Below are 22,650 nucleotides of genomic sequence, written 5' to 3' on the forward strand. Positions count from 1 at the left end.
GCCCAAAACTATTGTCTTTCCACCAAAAGTCTTTTCAGCACTACCCAGTATTTCGAACCTTAATAGATCCCTCATGGTTTTGTCCAAAGCTTCAAAACAGTGTTTGTGCGTCATTAGTGCTTCATCACACAAATCACTATGGATTAAATCCAGTTGTTCAGTTTTCCTTTCAACCGATTTGAAAGGTACTTTTGTTAGTTTTGCCTCAACACAAATTTTACACTTGTTATTTGTGTTAATTTGAAAGTTAGGAACATGGTGCATGCTAATTAATCTACGTAATTAAAATTAACATGACCTAGTCTACCATGCCACAGATTGGAAGACTCGAGCAAGTAAACAAAATTAACTTTGCTTTGATTGATAACAGGAATTACACTGAGCTTAAAAAGCCCATCAGTTACATATCATTTACCAACAAACATCCCTAACTTGGACAAAACTACTTTGTCTGACTCGAACACATGCGGAACCCATGCTTGTTCAGCAGCGAGCCATACACAAGATTCTTCCTCAACTCCGGAACATATAGCACGTTGTTCAACGTTAGTTCCTTTACGGAAGTCATCTTCAGAACCACCTTGCACATGCCTTCCATAGCAAACTGAGCAGAGTTTTCCATCGACACCTTTTCACCCTTAACGGTCTCAAAGGTGTTGAACATCTCTTGGTTGCAACATAAATGCATGGTTGCATCGATATCGATGAACCACTCACGTGGGTTAGAGCCCACGAGGTTCACCTCGGTCACCATAACCGAAAGGCTAATCTCGACCTCCTTCTGACTGCTCTCTCCAACAACTTTGGCTTCAGAACTCTTGTTCTTCTTCCTTGGAACCTTGCATTCAGACGCTCTGTGGCCAGACTTACCACAATTGTAGCATTCACCAAGAAACTTGTTCTTGGTAACGCCACCTTTCGGACCTAGCTTTCGCTTGTCCTTCTTGTTCCTCTTAGAGCTTTTACCGTGTTCCACAACGTTGTCCTTGGTGCCACTAATGACAGGAGCTCTCTCATCATTCGTCATGTTCCCTTCCTCAATTCTGAGTCGTTGGATCAGGTCCTCCAGGTTCATCTCCTTTCGCTTATGCTTAAGGTAGTTCTTGAAGTCCTTTCAACCTGGAGGCAACAAGTGGATCACAAATCCCACTTGGAAGGCTACACTCAGCACCATGCCCTCATCACGGATCTCGTCGAATATTAATTACAAATCTTCTACCTGACTTAGCACGGTCTTGGAATCAACCATTTTGAAGTCGACGAATCGGCCAATCACAAATTTCTTTGAGCCAGCATCCTCGCTTCGTTATTTATGATCCAAGGCTTCCCGCAACGCTTTTGATGTGCTTATCTTTCAATATACATCATATAGCGCATCACTCACTCTATTCAGGATGTAGTTTCGGTATAGGAAGTCTGAATCATTCCAAATGACAACTACCATCATGGATTGAGCATCTTGTTCCTTCATCTCGGGAACTTTCTTGGTCAAGAACCTTGCCAAGCCGAGAGTTGCTAGGTAGAACAGCGTATTTTGCTGCCACCTCTTGAAGTTCGATCTGACACCGGTGAACTTCTCCGGCTTTTCAACCGATCCGCTCGGTACTAAAGGTACCCGAGTCATGGGATTGTATCCCTCGGTGCTCCCACCGTCTTGTGAACCAACATTCACCGGTGGTGCTTGGGAATTCGCAACATTGTTGTCATTCGCACCGCTGTTGTCCGCAACAAGATTTTCCTCCCCATGAATTGGCAAAACAGGGATCTCCATTTCTTCTAGGAAATTAGAGACAAAAAACAACCAATGGGAAATAAGGGAAAATAAGGTTTTAAGATTGTTGGATATCTCGTTGGTAGAACCCAATAATAATCCTACAAAATAAGGATTATTATTTTATGTAGGAGATGTAACACCCCACTTTTCTTAAACTTAATTACAATTCTAAAACAACAATTAATATAAACTAAGCAGCGGATAAACAACTTAATCAGTAAACTAGTGGGAATGTCACCGCCACAACCACCACTCCATGGTGATTACACAGGCTAAGGATAGAACTAAAACAATAAACCAAACTAACATTCATATTACTTCATTAAATGTCGTAAGGGGAAAAACACCCTGAAGTCTAACATCAAACATAAACATTAAAGTCTACAAATCCATCAAAATAAACATTATGACAATACTAAGAGTTTAGACTACTAGATCTACTAAGCTAGTCTAACTCGATCTTCTCTCAAATGTTGGGCCCACCTGAAAGGGGTTTTACAAAACAACACATAGACAAGTAGAAAAGCACCCGTTAGCACACATAGACAAGTAGAAAAGCACCCGTTAGAAAATCATGCTCAACATACAATCTCGGTTAATCATTCTCATATGCAATCTAGTGCAATACTATACTCAAATGCAATCTCGTGCAAACATTCTCATTATGCAATCTCGTGTAATACTATAAGTATACTCATACACTCGTTTGTAAAATAGAATACTTTTCTGTGGAGGTTTCTTAGAGTCACGATGACTCGCTTTCATTCTCTTTAGTCTCTTGACTCGATATCTTGCTTGCTCAAACTTTCTCATACTTCTCATTTCTCTTCTTGTGCGAGGCAGGTACTCCGCCGCAGCAAAGCCCTAGCGTACGGTGCAATCTCGTGCATCCGTCACATCCATAACTACGGAACCTCTAAATCGTGGGGAGGTAGGTCTTCACAAATCGTGAATGGACCTAACCGGCTCGGCAATCTAGCCGGTCATATACTCAACTCGCCCACAGAACCACTCTCTTGGTTCTTTCTTTCTTTCTTGCTTTCTCTGTGGAATCAGGTATCGTACTTTTAGTGTGCACACCCCCTAACCAGGATTCCAAGCCTGGCAGGCAGTCTCCAACCTCGTAACGTGGGAATACACCATGTTACACGATAAATCTGTCGGATCGCGATATCCGTTACTTTCTCTTTTACTCCGAAAAGACATAGTCCCAACGGGTCCTCCAAAACCTCATATATGTATATATATATATATATATATATATATATATATATATATATATATATATCATGCACCAAACTTATGCATGTCACATCTCAACAACTTCTCAATGCAACAAGTTAAAGACTTTCCACATGCTCATGAGTGTTGAAAATAATACATAGGCTCACGTTGGCCATTTATGCACTTTTGAAATATGATATACTTGAAATGCAATTTACTGTACAACATGCTTCAAATATATATATATATATATATATATATCACATTGAACTCTCAAGATCAAACAATCATTCTAGTTGCAAAAAGACATGCTCTGCACATTTCTATCATCAAATTAGGCTTCAAATTCCATTGAACATACAACACATTATAGTCATGCTTTTCTAATAATTCTTATTCACAAAGTGATCATACTTCTCTATTTATTACACAAATAGCATCAGGGGAAAAACACAAAGCAATTCTCAAGGCAGAGAACACAAATCATACTACTGTGAAGCAATTTCATCACAAAATTCACCATAACATGCTCATTTCTAAACCAAATTCAACGAAATCAAAATCAAAACGTGCGTCAAGACGCCCCCGAGGTACCGAGCCACAAGGGCCCGTGACACCTGGTCCGAAACGACACGTAGCTGAGCCACAAGGGCCCGGCCACTGCACAGGAAAAACTCACGGACCATGGGGTTATACACTTTATATATCAAAAGCTCTTAGGTTAAACCTTTCTAGGGATACATAGTATTTCCCAAAATATACGATGTTAATAGCTAAGAAATTTTAGGGAAAAAAATAGAATAAGCTTCAAATCTCTTAATAATCAAATATACACCTCATACATAATTATATAAGTATATATTCTCAAAATCAAGTATAAAGTTTCCCCAAAACATATATACTCATATATATGATTCTTGAAATAGAGCTTTCTTGGCAAATCATAGCTTTTGGTAGTTTAAACCCTTCTCAAACATATTTATGATTTTTTATAAAAAAAAATACTTTTAAATTTAAATAACCCTTCAAGCCCAAATAATATAATATATACTCCAAGATAATTTCTCAAAGGTTGGAGTAGGTCAAGTTGAAGGGATTCTAATTAGTAATTAAGAAGTTAAGGGTTCAAATCCCACTTTAAACTATTTTCCAAAGCATCACATATCAATTCAATTTAGGGTGTGTTTGGAAACCCGGAAAATGACTTCTGGAAGTCATTTTCCGGGGTTTTGGTGTTTGGTTACATTGGAAAATGACTGGTCAAAGGAAAATGGGGTGGAAGGCAATTTTATGGAAAATGACTTCCCCTTTTTTTTGGGGGAAGTCATTTTCCAACTTTTACACCAACATCATCAACACCATACCACCACCACCACCACTACCAACATACCACCGTCGCCGCCATCTCCACCATACCACCGCCACCACCACCACCATACCACCGTTGTCACACCACCACCATCACACCACCGCCGCCGCCACCACTACCACCATACCACCGCAACCACCGTCGCCACCACTACCGTCGCCGCCACTACCACCATACCACCGCAACCACCGTCGCCACCACTACCGTCGCCGCCACTACCACCATACCACCGCAACCACCGTCGCCGCCATCACCACCATACCACCGCCCCCTCCACCACCATACCATCGCACCCACCGCCGCCGCCACCACCACCATACCACCGCAACCACCGTCGCCGCCACCACTACCGTCATACCACCGCCGCCGCCACCACCACCATACCACCGCCGCCACCACCACACCACCGCCACCGCCACCACCGCCACCACCACTACCATACCACTGCAACCACCGCCGCCGCCACCACCACCATACCACCGCAACCACCGTCGCCGCCACTACTACCATCATACCACCGCCGCCGCCACCACCACCATACCACCGCCACCACTACCACACCACCGCCGCCACCGCCACCACCACCGTACCACCGCCACCACCACCACACCACCGCCGCCACCGCCACCACCACCACTATACCACCGCAACCACCACCACCACTACCACCACCATACCACCGCAACCACCGTCGCCGCCACCACTACCACCATACCACCGCCGCCGCCGCCACCACCATACCACCGTCGCCGCCACCACCACCACCACCACACCATCGTCATACTACCACCACCAATTATTATTATTATTATTATTATTATTATTATTATTATTATTATTATTATTATTATTATTATTATATAACGAATAACACCACCACCACTACACCACCACCACCACCATAATATTTTTGATATATTATTAGTTTTTTTTTTTTTTGTTGAAAAACTTAGCTATTTTTTATTATATTTAAAATTAATATTATATTATTATACATGTTGTAATATTCTAAATAAAATAATTAAAATGTTTAATTATACAATTCTACTCATTTTCCAGAAAATGAACCAAACACACAAAAACAGTTTTCCAGAATGCAACCAAACACCGGAAAGGAAAATGTTTTCCGGAAAATGACTCATTTTCCAGAAAACATTTTCCAGAAGTCATTTTCCTGGTTTCCAAACGGACCCTAAAGCTTAAACACACAATGCTAACAATAGGGATCAATCTCGAGCTCTCCCACTTAATCACTAGCAGAGTACGCTTACCAATAAGCCACTACAAATTATGATGATAGATTTTGTCAAGATCCGTTACTATAGTCCGTTAGCTACCCAGAAAGGTTATTTGCTACTTCTATCCTATTAACACTTTAACAGATGAACACTTCTCCAAAATCACATAGCAAGATGACAACAAAGAACATGTATTTCATTACTTTAAACACTCAATACATAAGTATAAACTCACTTGCACAAATAAATCACATATTTTAGGGCAAAAATACTAGATTTGGGAATCCATGGGTTATACCTCTTCTTGTTCTCCTTCTTGTTGGGATTCCTTCTTCTTCTCTACTTAGCTAGCACTTCCTTCACCACCTTAATACTGTGTTTCTTGTTTCCTTGGCAGACTTGGATAGTAGAAATGAGCAAATGAAAGAGATCCGGAGAAGAACAAAGGGTACAGAAGATTATATACACCTAAAACCCTAGGAAACTTGACAATGATTGTTGGAGGGCAAAATGGTAATTTGGTGGTTGTTCTACAAAGATCAGGCAAGGGAGAAAAGGCTTTTGGTCCACCTTGCAACATGGACCAAGGTCTAAAAAGGTGATTTTAAATAGTTTGGGGTCAAAATGAATTTTTCCAAAGATGATTTCTAAATAAACACTTGGTTCAGATTCCTCCCGGTCTCACTCAGATTGGTTTCTCAGTTTAAAACTTGGTCCCAAAGTACCCGAAAATTTAGGATTTTGGAATTAAAATAAGTTTTGGTGTTGAATTAATTTAAAATGTACTCAAAATAATTTATTCAAACACCAATTTATCGCAAATATTTTTAATGGAGTGAAAATGGCTATTTTGGAATTTCTTAAAATTGGATTTATAAAATTAAATTTTGGGTTGTCACATGAGAGGAGAAGGAAAGATGAAGAGATAGGCTCGTGTTTGGTGTAGGTTTTTAGCATGAGTCAAGCGATCACTCTGTCCTTAAAAAAACCTTATTTGCTACATCTCACAAGTGGTAGGAGTGTTGTAGCCTAGGCTTCCCAGTTCTTTAAAAAATCTTATTTGCTACCTCCCACAAGTGCTAGGAGTGTTGTAGCCTAGGCTTCCCAGGATAAAACTACTACGATTCATTGTTTGAGCACCCAAACAAGGAATCCGGCGAACTAGAACAACGGGGCGAACACAATTAGGCTAAGAAGAGAGTGAACACAATTAGGCTAAGAAGAGAGTTTGAAAATATGATTTTCTATGTCGTAAAAATCTGCTCTACCCTCTCTCATATAAAGGTGATGGAATTCAAGTGCGTAAGAGAGAACCTCTATGCTATACAATTCAATAAACCTTAAAAGAGCTCTTATATAAATAGTGGGGCAAATCCTCTTCCCAAACCAATGTGGGACAAAAGCTTCACTTTTTCCCTTCATTTTTCCAACTTAATGGGTCTACTTTGAGAATCAATATCTCATTCATCCATTATCCGTTTTGAGCGTACAATATATCAATCTCTTCGTCTCACTACAAAGAACCCGAATCCACTTTGATCCGACTCAATTCGGAAGTGGACCCCACTGATAATTGTACCACAAAATAGCCACTTTACATGTCATTTTAAGCTATTTTTTCCACCAGTTCTTTCTTCACGTTTATCTTTTGTTTTTGCCTTCATTTCAAATTCGTAAGCTTTAAGATCACTAAAAATCTTATCCGTGGAGAGAGTTCTGAGATCTCTATGATCTCTCATTGTAGTGACTTTCATGTCCCAACTTGATGGTAGCCCACATAGTACTTTGAGACATATTTCCTTTTGAGTAATGATTCTTCCCAAATCATTAATTTCTCCTAGGATTTTGATCAATCTTGCTTCCATGTTGGTTATATTTTCATTTGAATGCATTTTGAAATCCTCAAACTTCTCCATGGCGATAGTTAGCTTGTTGTCTTTCTCTTGTTCGTCGCCTTCTCCGATTTTGATGAGTGTTTCTCATATTTCTTTTGCGGTGTTGCATTTTGGTATTTTTGGAAATATTGTGACACCCTGTAATCCAAATTCAATTAAGGGATTAGTTAAGTAATTAATCCTAATCCGATTGATAATTTAATTTCTTAAATTCCTGAAAATTCAATAGTCGGGGACTAGTAATTGACTAGTCAACCCCAAAGTCAAGTGTTGTACCTAAAGCTTTGTGAGTAGTTCCCTTGTTCCCTTACACCTCTTCATTTTAGTAAGGGTAATAAAGACATTCCACCTTATGTTAGTAATGCAAGCTAACCTAGAAGACACCCTCCATTCTTTCCCTTACAATTTCTAAACTTGAGCTCCTCCTTCTCTCTAAAAGTTAGATAGCTTTTCTTCCAGTCAAGTTGGAGCTTTACCAAATCTTCAAAGTTTGTCTTCAAGATTCCACCTTTCCTACCTTTGAGCATCTAGGAGGGTAAGATCTATGTTTATCTTGTGTTTTTAGTGTTTTCTAAGGTGTCTTTCCTTAAAGATAGAATCTTTATGATCTTTTGGTGTGTTCTTGAAGTGGGTGTGGAAGGTGAACCTTATTAGGAGCTTTGTGAAGTGTTAAGTGAAGGTTTTTGTCTACAAGAGGTAACCCATGCTCTACAAAATCTATTTTGCTTACCTATATGATGATTTCTTGGATTCTACATGTGATTTTGCTATGAAATGTGAGTGTTGATGCATTGTCTTGTGAAAATGCATATCTAGAGCTTGTTATTAGGGTTCATGTATGCCATTGCTTGGCTATTCCTTTGATTCAAGTCATTTTGTTGTATTTGGTGAGATTTGGCTTGTTTTGGACTTGAATTTGAGCTTGGAGTTGAAAATCCCCGAAGGGATTATTTGTGGTGCAGGTGTGTACCCGCGGGCGGAACGGCGGGTAGGCGTCCACCCGCCGCCCCACCCGCGGGGTACAGGTGGTTTGTGGGTGTGGTACCCGCGGGCGGTACCACGGGTGGAGGTCCACCCGTGGGCCCACCCGTGGGCCCACCCGCGGGGTACAAAGTGGACTTGGGCGGGGATTTGTTCCCCGTGATTCTTTTGACACGGTATTTGGTCTTTTGGCTTCCCGATGTTCTTTTGTGGAACTATTTGAGCGTCTTCTTGATGTTTCGTATGTCTAGAACTATATGGTAGGATTCCATGTAGGTTTTGCTGTCTTGAACCGGGGCTAAGTGTTCAACCTTGTGATTCATTGAACCATGATGAGTCTTGTGTGTTCTTCGGAACGATGTTTAGTTTACCCGTTTGATAAGCATGCTAGTTCTGTGTTTAAATGCTAGCGTGTGTGGTTTGTTCTTTCCTATTGTGGATGATGACTTGTGTTAATCATCGTTGTTTTCGGATTGTGATCCATTCCTTGATTGAGTATGGTTTCATACCTTTGTTGTGACCCGTTGATTGATTCCTGTTGTGGTGTTGTGTGGTCCTCGTGGTGGCCATGACGCGATTATGGAGTTTGTGACCTGAGTGATGGGGTTCACGTATTTCTTGGGTGGCATGTGTTGCCGTGTGTGTGATCGGTACCAAGGTTGCAAAACACGCTAGGCGCCCCCTAGGCACCACCGATTTTTTTTTTTTTTTTTTAAATTAAAAATTGTAAAATTTTAATACCTATATATCTAAAATGGTTAAAACTTAAAACTTAAAAGTTAAAACTATTTAAAAGTGTAAATTATTAATTATATAACATTATAATGTATAGTAATATACTAATGTAGTAATGTAGTATAGTACTAAACTACTAATGTACTAATGTAATATAGTCTATAGTAGTATAGTTAAATAAGTTAATTATTTTTATTCATTTAATCCATATTCCATATTCCTATACTCCTAATTTCCTATACTCCTATACTCCTATTACTCCATTAGACTATTAGTCCACAACTCCACATTCCACAACTCATACATTCATACATTGAAATATTGAATCATTGATATTTGAATAATTTGATACAAATCATACAATCATACATTCATAGTTTCATACTACACACTTCATAAGTTCATAGTTCATACATTCATACTTCAAGTCATCAAATTTAAAATAGTTCATAGACCATAGTTCATACATTCATACTTCAAGAGTTCAAGTCATCAAATTTCAAACAAAGACACAAAGTACATGACAATTAAACACTAACAACATATCAAATATTCAAATGCAAGTATTCAACTTTCAAGGTGTTGTTCTTCCACTTGCCCATCTATCACTTGATTTTCATCATCTTCAAACTCAACCACCACTTCTTCTTCTTCACTTTCGGATTCAAAGTTATCTTCTTCAAGCTCCCTCAATCTAGAACTCCGTCGTGGTCTTAATGCGTCATCACCTTCCTCATTAGTAGCCACTTCATCTTCACCAACAACCTCAACTTCATCCTCAACAATCCAATCTTGTGCGAAGGTTGCATCACTACTAAGTAATATTTCAACATTTTGCTCTTTTTTCCTTTTGTTCATCAAGTTTGCATTGAATTGCACAAAGACTAGATTGTTTAGGCGATTAGATTCCAACTTATTTCTTTTCTTTGTATGTATCTACAAATATGCAAAACAAATGTCAAATATATCATTTCATCAAAAATAGAATACTAAAATAGAAAAGAAGTAAATAACTAAGTAAAGATTTAAGTATTTAACTAACCCCTTCAAATGTACTCCAATTCCTTTCACAACCCGATGAACTTGAAGTAAGAGATAGAATTTTTATCGCAATTGTTTGCAAGTTTAGAGTTGTCCCACCATAAGTTGACCACCACATTGCTACATCAAAATTGTATAAACAATATTAAGTATAAAAAATCAAAATATATAAAATTTTAATTTAAAATTCAAAACTAGTATGTAACTCATTTACCCAGATCATATCGCTCATTATTTGTCTCACATCCTTTGACCGCAAGTGTCTTCCCAAATACACCATCTTTCCTCTTGTAAATGGGAAATTCATCATTCAATACCTTGTTTTGCATTTCTAAATCGTCATGGTAATATGTTTCAAGAAACTCAATACATCCAAGAGAAACATTAACATTCAAATGAAGTCGAGGATCCTTAAAATGATAATAAGGATTCAACATGAAAGCCATCAAATGAAGAGGAGAATCTAGCCTATTGCTCATCTTTTCTTCAACTATCTTAATAATAGGCTCATAGTTTCTTACCACTTCATTCAATGCCTTCTTAATGTCCTCTTTGGCTTGCATAAGCTCACCATAAACAAATCCCATTGAAGGTTTTTTATCTTGATCAACAATACGAAGCACCTTCACCAACGGTGCAAAAACATTCAAGCATAATGTAACCCCTTGCCAAAATGAAGTATTCGTGACAGTAGCGTAGGAAGCTTTCCCTTTAATTGTGTTGGCAAACTTACATTCCTCCCATTCATTGCTACTAAACATAGCCTTTAATTCAATTTTCTTAGCAAGTAAACTCTGCAAAGTTAGAAATGCAGAAGCAAACCTAGTCACACCTGGCCTAATTATGTCACATTTCTTTGTATAGGTTCTCATCATTGCCAATGTTTTGTGGTGTGCATAGATAAAGATAGTTAAGCTCTTTGCTTGATCAAGAACTTTTTTGAACCGGGGTAAACCTGCAAAGGATTCAAGTATGAAGTATGAAGTATGAACTATTACAAGATTTAAAGTTAAAGAATAAAGATTAAAGAATAAAGATTTAAAGATTTAAAGATACCTGCAATGCTTTCAAGCATTAAATTAATGGAATGAGTTGCACAACATGTCCAAAATAGTCGTGGCCTCTTCTCCTTCAACAATTTAGCCGCTCCCATGTTGTTTGCGGCATTATCTATGACAATTTGTACAACATTGTTCTCTCCAACTTCTTTAATCCCATGCTCCACATATTCAAATATAAACTGACTTGTGTGTGCCTCACTTGAACATTCTTTAAAAGATAGAAAAACAGTGCCTAATCTTGAATTTACACACAAGTTCATGACGCTTCTTCTCTTCCTATCTGTCCATGCGTCAGTCATAATTGAGCAGCCATTTTGTTTCCATAATGCCTCATGTTCCTTCAAACTGTCCTTGACGCGATCAACCTCTTTTTTCAAATATGTTTCACTCAGTTCATATCTATTTGGTGTCTGCGCTCCCGGACCTAATTGACCAGCAGCTTCAATCATCAACTTGAAGCTATCTTTCTCAAGAACATGAAATGGAACAGCTGCTTCATACGCCCATCTACATATGTACTCTTTCACTCGGTTCACCATCTCCTTGTCAAATGCCTCAATTATACGTTGTTGCGCCGGGCCCCTTCTTGAACTCAAAGAAATTTCAGGATTGATTTGGTTAGCAAACTTATCCATAGGGCCAATTGGACGAGGTGGCCTCATTTGTTCAGACTCTTGCAACTCATCAACATCAATACTATTTGTAGGCGTATTACTCAAACTCTCATGTGAACCAATGTTTACCTCCGCTCTTATATTAAGTTCTTCAGCTCTCTTGTTCTTTTTTTTTTGTTCTTCGCCATAATGAGAGCATCTCTACATTTTATTTGATCTTCTTTTGAAGCTATGGGGCATTTGCTAACATTCCCTGAAATACCGGCAATATGCTCTTTGATCCGATAAACCCCACCAGACATTACTTTCTTGCACAATAGACATTTAATCTTGTCCAATGACTTAGTAGGATCATTAAGTACCCCATAGTCCCAACCTACATCATTGGACTTTCTTTTTATTATAGTTGACGTTGTAGATGGTTGAGAAGATCCAACACTTTGAGTTTGATTTGGTGGTTGAGAAATATCTTCACTTCCCAATTCCATTTCCTAATTAATAATAGTATAATACTTAATAGTTAATACTTAGCAAATTGAATAACAAATTAACAATATACTAATATAGTAATATAGGCATATAGCAATTGAATACCAAATTAGCAATTGAATAGCAATATAGGCATATAGCAATTGAATAGCAAATTAGCAATATAGCAACTGAAAATTATTAATTATATAAATAATTAAATATATAACTAAATATTAATTATACAAAAGATGCCATCCTATTCAATTATTCAACACATTCAAATTGCACATACAAAACATACAAGCAAATTTCAGTGAATAGTGAATACCAAAATAGGCTTACCTGGAGTGCGGACTGTGGGAGGCTGTGTGGCGGCGTCGGCGGTAGGCGGAGGCGGCCGGTGGAGGCGGGAGCGATGTGCGGACTGCGGAGGCCGGACTGCAAGGGTTTCTCCGTTTCTGCCTTTCTGGTCTTCAGAATCGCGATTTGAATCGCGTTTTTTTTTTTGGGTTAATCGCCAAAACGACGTCGTTTTGGCGATTAACCCAAAAAAAAAAAAATAAAAAAAAATAAACCGGGGTTCGGCCGGCCGCGGAGATAGCCGATTACGGCCTTCTTCGCGGCGGCGCAATGCCGCCTAGCGCCTAGGCGCCGATTAATCGGCGCCTAGGCGCGATTTTTGCAACACTGTTAATTATACAAAAGATGCCATCCTATTCAATTATTCAACACATTCAAATTGCACATACAAAACATACAAGCAAATTTCAGTGAATAGTGAATACCAAAATAGGCTTACATGGAGTGCGGACTGTGGGAGGCTGTGTGGCGGCGTGCGGCGGTAGGCGGAGGCGGCCGGTGGAGGCGGGAGCGGTGTGAGGCGGGAGCGGTGTGCGGACTGCGGAGGCCGGACTGCAAGGGTTTCTCCGTTTCTGCCTTTCTGGTCTTCAGAATCGCGATTTGAATCGCGTTTTTTTTTTTTTTTTGGGTTAATCGCCAAAACGACGTCGTTTTGGCGATTAACCCAAAATAATAATAATAATAATAATAATAAACCGGGGTTCGGCCGGCTAGGCGGTCTAGGCACCGCCTAGCCGGCCGGCCGCGGAGATGGCCGATTACGGCCTTCTTCGCGGCGGCGCAATGCCGCCTAGGGCCTAGGCGCCGATTAATCGGCGCCTAGGCGCGATTTTGGCAACACTGATCGGTACCCTCGTGTACTATGAAACGGTGGTCTTGTTGGTGGTCATTGGTGGGGGACGACGATCCCAGGAGGGAAAATGTTGGACTTGGTTGTACAGGGGTCTTGGAGGTAATGGTTGGAACTAGAGATAAGGTTGGGGGTAGCCATAAGGTTGGAACCGGGCAAAAGAAAGGCATCTCAATTCGTGATGGGTGATGTCACGAAGGCTTGTGTAGTCGTTGTTGTGTATTTCTCTATTTGTGACATGTGTTGTCACAAAGGCATGTGTTGCCAACGGTTGTGTCCTTATTCTCTTGTGATATGCATGTCGGGTGTTAATCTACTATGTGATGGTAGTTTATGCCCTGAGCCGTCCTCGTGAGTCGTTATTGCTTCTTGTTGTATTGGGATGTGTTCCCTTATCTTTATTGTGAGTGCAAAGAGTCTTGTGTTTGACTTCTATCTTGGCTTTGAAATTGATATATATTATATCTCGTTTCGCAAATGATTTTATATATATAAACTATCTACATATGATATTTCAAATGTATTGGTGGGTTACCAGCATCATTCGCTGACCGGGCGTTGTCCCATATATATTCGTGTTCTTTCAGGTGCTGAGTAGATGAGAGCGCCGTCTAGAGGCAGTTAGTGTAGACCCCTTTCCCTTGTGATGGTTTGGGCCTGCGTGCCTTTGATTAGACTCTAGACTTTATGTTGTTGACTTTGCTTTTGGGATTGATAGATTATGTTGCAGATGTTTACGCCTGTGCGTTCACCGTTGTGTGAGCGTGGCATAACACTCTACGTTTTCCATCTATTTCATGCTGAAGTCTTCCGCTGTATATACTTTTATGGTTAGAATTATCTGCATGTTTAAGGTTTAAATTGGTATGGAAATCGGGGGTGTTACAAATATGGTATCATCAACAACTTTGAACAAAATATCCTTGGATGGCAATGTTGTCCAAGTTATTTCGTATCCTATTGTCAAGCGTCTATTCCGGCTTAGGCTTTGGAATGTAAGATGGTGCATCCGAAGTTAGGAGTGATGCCATGTTCACCTTAAGAATTTCAGTAGGACCACTTGAAATGACTTCTCACATTTCATCATGTAATACAGATAAATGTACATGCAAACGTATTTTCTTGTCATTAAATTTATCAAGTGAGAATAATTGGAATGGATCAGGTGCAAGGAGTGTTTCCCGTGCGGTTGTGCGGGTGGACGTACATTAAGCATTAAACTGACGCACGTTAAGTACACAACACACGCATATTAAGCACACAAACAAATTAAAACACCTTAAGAACACAAACCCATGCACCTTAAGCACAAAACTCACGCACCTTAAGCACAAACCTCACGCACATTAAGCACAAAACTCACGCACCTAAAGCAGAAAAATACACGCACCATAAGTTTCAACAACAACTCACATTAAGAACACACTCACACACATTAAGTACAAAACTCACGCACCTTAAGCACAAGATTCACGCATCTTAAGCACAAAACTCATGCACCTTAAAGTTTCAACAACAACTCACGTTAAGTACACACTCATGCACATTAAGCACAAAACTCACGCACCTTAAGCACAAGACTCATGTACCTTAAGTACAAAACTCACGCACATTAAGCACAAAACTCAGTACACACTCACGCACATTAAGCACAAACCTCACGCACCTTAAGCACAAGACTCACGCACATTAATCACCCGCACAACCGCACGGGAGACACTCAACCGGACTGAAACTTAATTCTGTATATATATATATATATATATATATATATATATATATATATATATATATATATATATATATATATATATATATATAGACACACACACACACACACACTAAACTTAATATTATAAAAAATTAAATAAAAATTAATTTCAGTTAAGTCTTGTTCGTTAACCGAATCAAACACAAAATGGAATGAAAGGAATAACATAAAAGATAATCCTCAATCAAACATGGTTATATACATACCTCAATTTTAACTAAACATGGTGTGCCTGTCTGTATGAATTGACAATGAATAAAAAATGCGCACAGTTTCTAGCCGTCAATGCAATCCAAATCAACAGCTCAAATTGAATTTTAATTTAAAAAAAAAATGCGCGGTGGCATATTTATAATTTTGAGTAAATAGTCAGCTTGTGTTTTGTATCCGAGTGCACCTTTGTCCTTCTTCGAGTGCACATTTTTCTTTCTTCAAGTGCATACTTTTTCTTCATCGAGTGCATCATTTTTATTTCAATACTTAGTTTCTATTTTGAGTGTACATCTTTATACCTTTGAGTGCAAATCTTTTGGCCTTCAAGTGCATGTTTTCCTTTCTAAGAGTGCATAATTAATTTCTTTCGAATTTTACCTTCTAGTGATCCTCTTTATGCTTTCAAGTGCACAATTTAATGCCTAAAAGTGTATTTGAGTCTTACTATTGTGTAAAAAACAAACAAAAAAAAAAAAAAAACAAAAAAACAAAAAAACTTAGCATTCAAGTGGACTCTTTTTTTCGGTGCAGATTTTTTACCTTAAGTGCACAATTTTATGCCTTCAAGTGCATGTTTCTTTGCCTTCAAGTGCACAAATTCTAAGATGTAATTGTGATATCTTGTGCATTCTTTTCAATAACATATAACTAAATTTCTAATGAAATTTGTGAGATTTACAAACGATTTGTATGGGTAATTGGTTTAATAACACTTCATTGAATAACCTCCCTTTTTACCATAAATTGCATCAATTGCACATCTATTTGCCTTCGAATGCAATTTTTTTGGTCTTCAAGTGCACATTTTTTACCTTCAAGTGCATGATTTTGAACCTTCAAGTGCATGGTTTTGAGCCTTCAAGTGCACATACCGCATTTTCGCTCGGGAAGTGACATGTGCACCTGATCCTAAACCTATATATATACAACAAAAATGGCGACTAGACTAGACTAGTCTAGTCTGATATAGTCTATTGCATCCATCTCGTCATCTTCATTGACATTATTTTCCTCTTCTTATTAGCTTGATGCTTAGCTGCAATTCTCAACTTCCTCTTAGCATTTCGCATTGGATTTATAACAGCCATGAGCTTTTCTTCCTGTTTCCTTCTATCTCTCTTTGCTTTCAGGTTTTTCCTTATTTGGCTGTAAACTTGAACAAAACTCTGCATTCCCAACACATCTCGTATGCTTTCACAAACTTCCTGTGCTAATTGCTTCACATCATCTGAAGAGTATAATAAAGTGGAATTGCATCACTCACTATGTATGATATAATATATTCAAGCTAAGGGGAGAAACTCAAAACAATATTAGAAAGAAATATGATATTCATCAACCACTGCCAGGCCAGCAAATCTCTAATAATCATTCAAGAATCAATAATGCAAATGAAAGTTAGTTTTACATGTAGTTCAGTTCTGGAATTCTGAATCTTCAGAACTTGTGCTGGAGGCCCAGCACAGCAAATTAATTAGCAATTGGTGGGGGAGATTAGAGGAGAGTCTAGGGTAAGAAAATTGGGGCAAATTTTTCTGTGGACCATGGTCCATACAGCTGTGTGCACCATGAATCAAAGATACATTTTTAATATGTTAAAAGTATTATTTGTGTATTGAATGTAAATTATGTAACAGTATACAAAATAATGTACTTTCAATATTAAAATAATGTATTTTTAGTATATTAAAAATGTACTTTGTACTTTTTATTTATGATTCACACAATTGTGTAGACTATGATCTATGGAATAATGATTCAAGAAGCGGTGAGGCTATGTTTGGGGAAGGGGTTTGTTGGGGCACACAATGCGATCCCTTCAACAATGACGTATGTGACAGAGACCAGGGGATAGAGGATCTTTGATGGCTGAGAGCATAGTATTAACTGAACACAGAAGTGGAGTAGAGGAAGGTACAAGTGTCAATTGATTTGAACCACCTAGGGGCCGGGCTTTATAATAGTAAGAATGAGATGTGCAAAAAGTTGTTTATCATAGTTTTGATGGGGGTATTCTCGTCACTAAAAATAAGGCCTGGTTCATTTATTCAGCGGTTATTTAATTTATCATAGTTTTGAATTTTGATGGGGGTTTTCAGCCTTAGCTTCTCCAGAGGAAAAACATCCCGAACCCAATTTTGCTAGAAACCAAAACTTGAACAAGTATCCAACCACCCCCACAGAGAGTCAAGTATAGAAGATTCACCTGAAATTACTTTCCCAGCTTGTCCTTCACAAACTTTGTATAGAGGCAGCAGGATTTGATAAGCATAGCTCTGGCAATCAACCTCATCTTCAGACTTTGATAATGCACTCGATTGATCAAGAAGTTTGATAGACATTGATTTGAAACAGTTGAAGACGATTCTTGTCTGCACATATTAATAACTAGATAAGTGTATGATCATTGATCGATAAGAAACTTAAATAATTGGATGGGGATAAAGAAAAGAATAGTAATAAATCATTTTTAGACACTACTAAAACCACGAAAAGTAATGAAAGTTATTTTCCCAGATAAATAAAGAGAAAAGTATATTGTTCAGTAGCAGAGTTAGTTGCATAATTCTTAATGTTACATATTTTACCAACCTGCAGTGCCTCCATCTGAATAGGAATCTTCCCCATTCTCTTAAGCAGACAGGAGACGATCATAGAGCCTTGGTGCTCGGTTTGCTGTTCATTGCCCTGAGCACTGTAATAAGAGCTGAAAGCTGTAAAGATGCTTCTTCCCTTCTTTGGATCAAGCAAACTAAAAGCTTTCAGGAAGCGGTTTGCTCCTCAGGGCCAAAGGCAGAATGACCACTGCCATGTACATGGGTTGACAGCTGAGAGGAGCCTAATGAAGCCTTTAAAAAACCTAGAATAAAATTGCTAACACCTCTAATAAAACCTAAAATAAAATCGAATGCTGGCAGCTAAGTTATTTCAAGTGTTGATTGACAAGTATATATATCGAAGAACAAATGGCATTCCACTCAATACATATGTGTAAACATGCATACAAACAAAGTTGTACACAATCGTGTGGCTTAAAAACATACAACATAAAATTTGGAGTAATAAACTTTATTAGATCTTTTCATGTTTGCGAATAAGTACTATTTAAGGCAGTCATTCAATTTGAAACAAATAACTCATGATAAACTAGTCAAAAGTTAAGTTCACACCAGCATGTCCCTTTTCACTGCTAGCTGTATCAACAGGTAAAAGGAAAGAGCACTTTGATACCTGAAGCTCCTTTGTGAAGCATAATGCAGTAAATTGATGATCAATCTTCTCTAATAAAAGTTTTATTATAAAACTAATGAATAGTATACTTCCTTCCAGAGGGGAACTACTTCATCAGATAAGCCCAGTTGTCTATTCGCAAGAGCAGTACAAGCAGATTGCAAGATTTTTTTCGTAACAGATAAAACATCAGAAACATACTCCTAAAAACTGTTACCCATCACTTCCACCAATAATCCCAAAACCTGAAAAGCAAAATAATGAAGGCTTGCAATAAGCAAATACCTATGGCATAAAAGGAAACAAAAGGTGGAGACACCTCTATCACAAATCCGAGAGGATTTCCATTTTCTTTTGGGTCTTTTTTAATTGTGATGTGATAAAATTAAAAGTTTAAAACAACTCAACTGAAATCTCTCAATCACAGGAAATAGCAATATGCACCATCAAGTGAAATGCATAGCATACTACAGAACTGAACCAGGAGAAACAGCACACTAACGTGAAATTCAAAGAACTTAGTTCGACAATACATAATACTAAACTACCAATTGTCAGTTATCACAAGACAATAAGGTGACACGAAACCAGGCCAAGTTCAATTCCATATTAAACAGCACATGTTTCCCATACATCAAATTTGTCATTGATGCTCTGATAGAGGGGGGGAAAAAAAAGATGAGAATACTATGCGACAGCAGTGAAAATGAATCTGATTTTCATATAGATGAAACTGGCCTGGTGTTGAACTCCTCAGGTACAACATTGAGAGCTTTATTGTTATTAAGTTATAATAAAGACAACACAGCAAGGACATGGTGTAAACAATAATGGGAACTATGATCAGAATACAAATACAACAAAAAGATGCAATATCTATAGAACACTTATGCACAAAATGCTAAAAGAAAGGGCAGAGCTACATGTCTTTACCTGTGCTGCAGAACTCCATAAATGCTGTTTCTCACCCCTATACCAAGAAAAACTATATTCAATAACAGACGTAAGTGACCCAAATTTCTTCATGTTCTCTGCAAGTAGCTTTATGGCAACACCAGCCATAGACCTGACTTTGTTATCTTGGTCATTAGCCAAGCATATTACCAAATGCATAAAAATAGTCTGAGACTGCTCTTGTATTCTGTCTGGAATTTTCACTATGATAGCACGAAGCATTTCAAGAACAGCTTCTCTACCAGTTGAATGTTCATATCTGTTAAGAATTAAGCTCACATTAAGCAACCAATTGGTAGAGAGAAACATGCAAAACTTGAAAGTAGTAAGTGTAAGTCATGATTCTTGCCTCAGATTTGCAAGTAAGGAATCAAGATGTTGCTGAAAGCGTTTCACCGAAATTGGATAGCAATCTAAGAACTGTAGAAAAATCTTACTGCACTTCCTGCGAATTGATTCAACTTGACTGGTCACCATCAACTCTGCAACACCCTTGACGACATCATCGATTTCAGGAGCCACCAACTTTTTCTTTATTATAGCTTTCAGAAGAGAGAGAGCCACAAATGAGGGATTTCTTTCAAGATCAACAAAAAATGGGAATTGGATAAGTGATTGAAGTTGTGCTTCAGAAAGTGTCATTTTGGTATTTTGCAGAAGCACTGTTAATAATTTAATACATGATTCCATCAGTGGAGTACTGGCATTTACTGAACCTTGGGCAATATCCAACAGTGAATTCTTTATCCAGTTAGCTTCATTTTCAAGGGTTGGCAAAGGTAGCCTGACTATTGAATATAGGGATTTTAGCGCTGCAAATATGATATTTTCATATTTTGAACTCAAACAATCACCTAATAGCCTGACAAAAGGGTCTAACATTGATAACAACTGTTACAAAAATGAAGAGAGAGAGAGTTTCTAATGTGCTGTCATATATTATATCAAACTCTCATAGGAATAGAAAATACAAAGCCCTATAAATAGGTACTAGAAAATTATGAATAGGAAACAAGTTTCCATATGTCCTACATACCTAAAACCCTAAACTGCCTAATATATAGAGATTCTATATATCAAATATATATTCCTTAACACCCCCCCCCCCCCCCCCCCCCCCCCCCCCCCCTCAAGTTGGAGCATTTATTTTAATAATGCCCAACTTGTTACACAAATGAGTGATAACCCAAAATAACTAAATAACTAATAACTCAAGTCCATTTAGGACACTCTTTTGACCGAAGACCGAACAAGCTTGAGATTGGATACTCATACTCCCCCTCCAACGAAAGCTTCGAACGCCACGAATCCCACGAACAATGAGTGAACACAAAGTGGCCGAACAAGCTTGAAATTGGATACTCCCCTTGAAACAAAAGCTGTGAACGCCACCAATACCTACGGACAGTTGGGTGAACTCAACATGGTGGACCGAACAAGCTTGGGATTGAACCTTCCCCTGAACCAGAAGCTTGGACTCCACCAATACCGCAACTCCGGGTGAACCAAAAGTGGACCGAACAAGCTTGGACACACAAAGTAAAGAAGACAAACTCCAAACTGGAGGACACAAATTCTTTACTAGCAAAAGGGAAGTATCTTGACTAACAAAAGGGAAGCATGCTCCGATCAACGAGCATAAAAAAGGAGACAACACCAAAACGAAGGAGAGATAACACCAAACCGAGGCAGCACCAAAACAAGATAGGACAAAAACAAGACAACACCAAAACACAAAACGAGACAGCACTAAAACACAAAACAAGACAGCACTAAAACACAAAACAAGACAGCACCAAAACGAGACAAACTGACCGTAGAACAAAAGTCAATGGTCCAAACTAAGTCCAGAACCAAGACAAACAGAATTAGGCGACTCAGGAACAAGTTGACCAAAACATTTTTTTAATCGTTGGAGGAGCCTCACGTGCCGGCGGCACGTGAGGCTCACGCGCTAGTCAAAACGTGACGACAACAAAGCGGAAGAAAAAATTATCGTAAAGGCTCAGATACCATGTTACGAAAATGAAGAGAGAGAGTTTCTAATGTGCTGTCATATATTATATCAAACTCTCATAGGAATAGAAAATACAAAGCCCTATAAATAGGTACTAGAAAACTACGAATAGGAAACAAGTTTCCATATGTCCTACATACCTAAAACCCTAAACTGCCTAATATATAGAGATTCTATATATCAAATATATATTCCTTAACAACAACTTCTCATCCTCTTTGTCTAGCTCCATGTTCCTTAGGTAGTTCTGCAGTATCCCAACAGCAAATTCTGTAATCAGATAAGAATATTGCCGATCAACACTGATCAATCTATTTGAATTAGTGTTTTCAGCCCTCACTTCATCTTTATTTTGTTTGCCTTCATCTGAGATGAGTGTGTCTTCATGGCCAAAATGTTCATCCTTGTTAGACATTATTCTGATAGGATTATATTCAGCTAATCTTAAGGATTCTGTGTATATTCTGATAGGATTATATTTGACTAATCTTAGGGATTCTAAGTATATTCTTAGTGATTTATTTTCCTTAGTTAGTACATGTAGTCTTGTATAAATAGGTGTCTCCATTTTATTGAAAGATATGAAATACATGAAGTTACATGGTATCAGAACCTCTGTAAGAAAAAAAAAAAAAAAAACAAATTTTTTTTTTCTCCCGTTCTCTTCTTCTGCGCGTGAGTCTTCTTCCGCTGCTGGAATCTGCTTCAGTTTCCCTTCCCAAGGTCGTCTGGCCTTCCACAACACTGCTCTAAGCTCGGTTTTGGCATTGAAGGTCCCGGTAATATTTTTCTGTCTTCTCTTTTGGTCGACAGTGTTGTGCTAGCTGTTTGGTTTGTGTGGGTTTGAAGCA

At 38.4% G+C, this 22,650-nt stretch overlaps 3 protein-coding genes across 3 annotated transcripts; all 3 read right to left on the reverse strand.

Moving 5' to 3' along the window:
* Positions 1-9,783: 9,783 nt before the first annotated feature.
* LOC109149078 lies at positions 9,784-12,420 on the reverse strand. Its single transcript, XM_019296724.1, has 5 exons — positions 12,181-12,420; positions 11,314-12,097; positions 10,472-11,212; positions 10,259-10,377; positions 9,784-10,152 (listed from the first exon to the last, which is right to left on the reverse strand). Exons 1-5 carry the CDS (start codon positions 12,418-12,420, stop codon positions 9,784-9,786), a joined length of 2,253 nt encoding a protein of 750 aa, XP_019152269.1.
* A 4,030-nt stretch (positions 12,421-16,450) lies between these two features.
* Positions 16,451-18,397, reverse strand: LOC109149085 (small subunit processome component 20 homolog). The gene is made up of 3 exons (XM_019296733.1): positions 18,190-18,397; positions 17,804-17,969; positions 16,451-16,825 (listed from the first exon to the last, which is right to left on the reverse strand). Exons 1-3 carry the CDS (start codon positions 18,250-18,252, stop codon positions 16,569-16,571), a joined length of 486 nt encoding a protein of 161 aa, XP_019152278.1. The 5' UTR covers positions 18,253-18,397; the 3' UTR covers positions 16,451-16,568.
* A 562-nt stretch (positions 18,398-18,959) lies between these two features.
* On the reverse strand, positions 18,960-20,091 carry LOC109149079. The gene is made up of 2 exons (XM_019296725.1): positions 19,762-20,091; positions 18,960-19,073 (listed from the first exon to the last, which is right to left on the reverse strand). The coding sequence occupies exons 1-2, from the start codon at positions 20,089-20,091 to the stop codon at positions 19,032-19,034; spliced, it is 372 nt and encodes a 123-aa protein (XP_019152270.1). The 3' UTR covers positions 18,960-19,031.
* Positions 20,092-22,650: the final 2,559 nt, after the last annotated feature.

The sequence above is a fragment of the Ipomoea nil genome, unplaced genomic scaffold (genome assembly GCF_001879475.1).
Source record: "Ipomoea nil cultivar Tokyo-kokei standard unplaced genomic scaffold, Asagao_1.1 scaffold2151, whole genome shotgun sequence".
In the NCBI taxonomy this organism is placed as follows: domain Eukaryota; kingdom Viridiplantae; phylum Streptophyta; class Magnoliopsida; order Solanales; family Convolvulaceae; genus Ipomoea; species Ipomoea nil.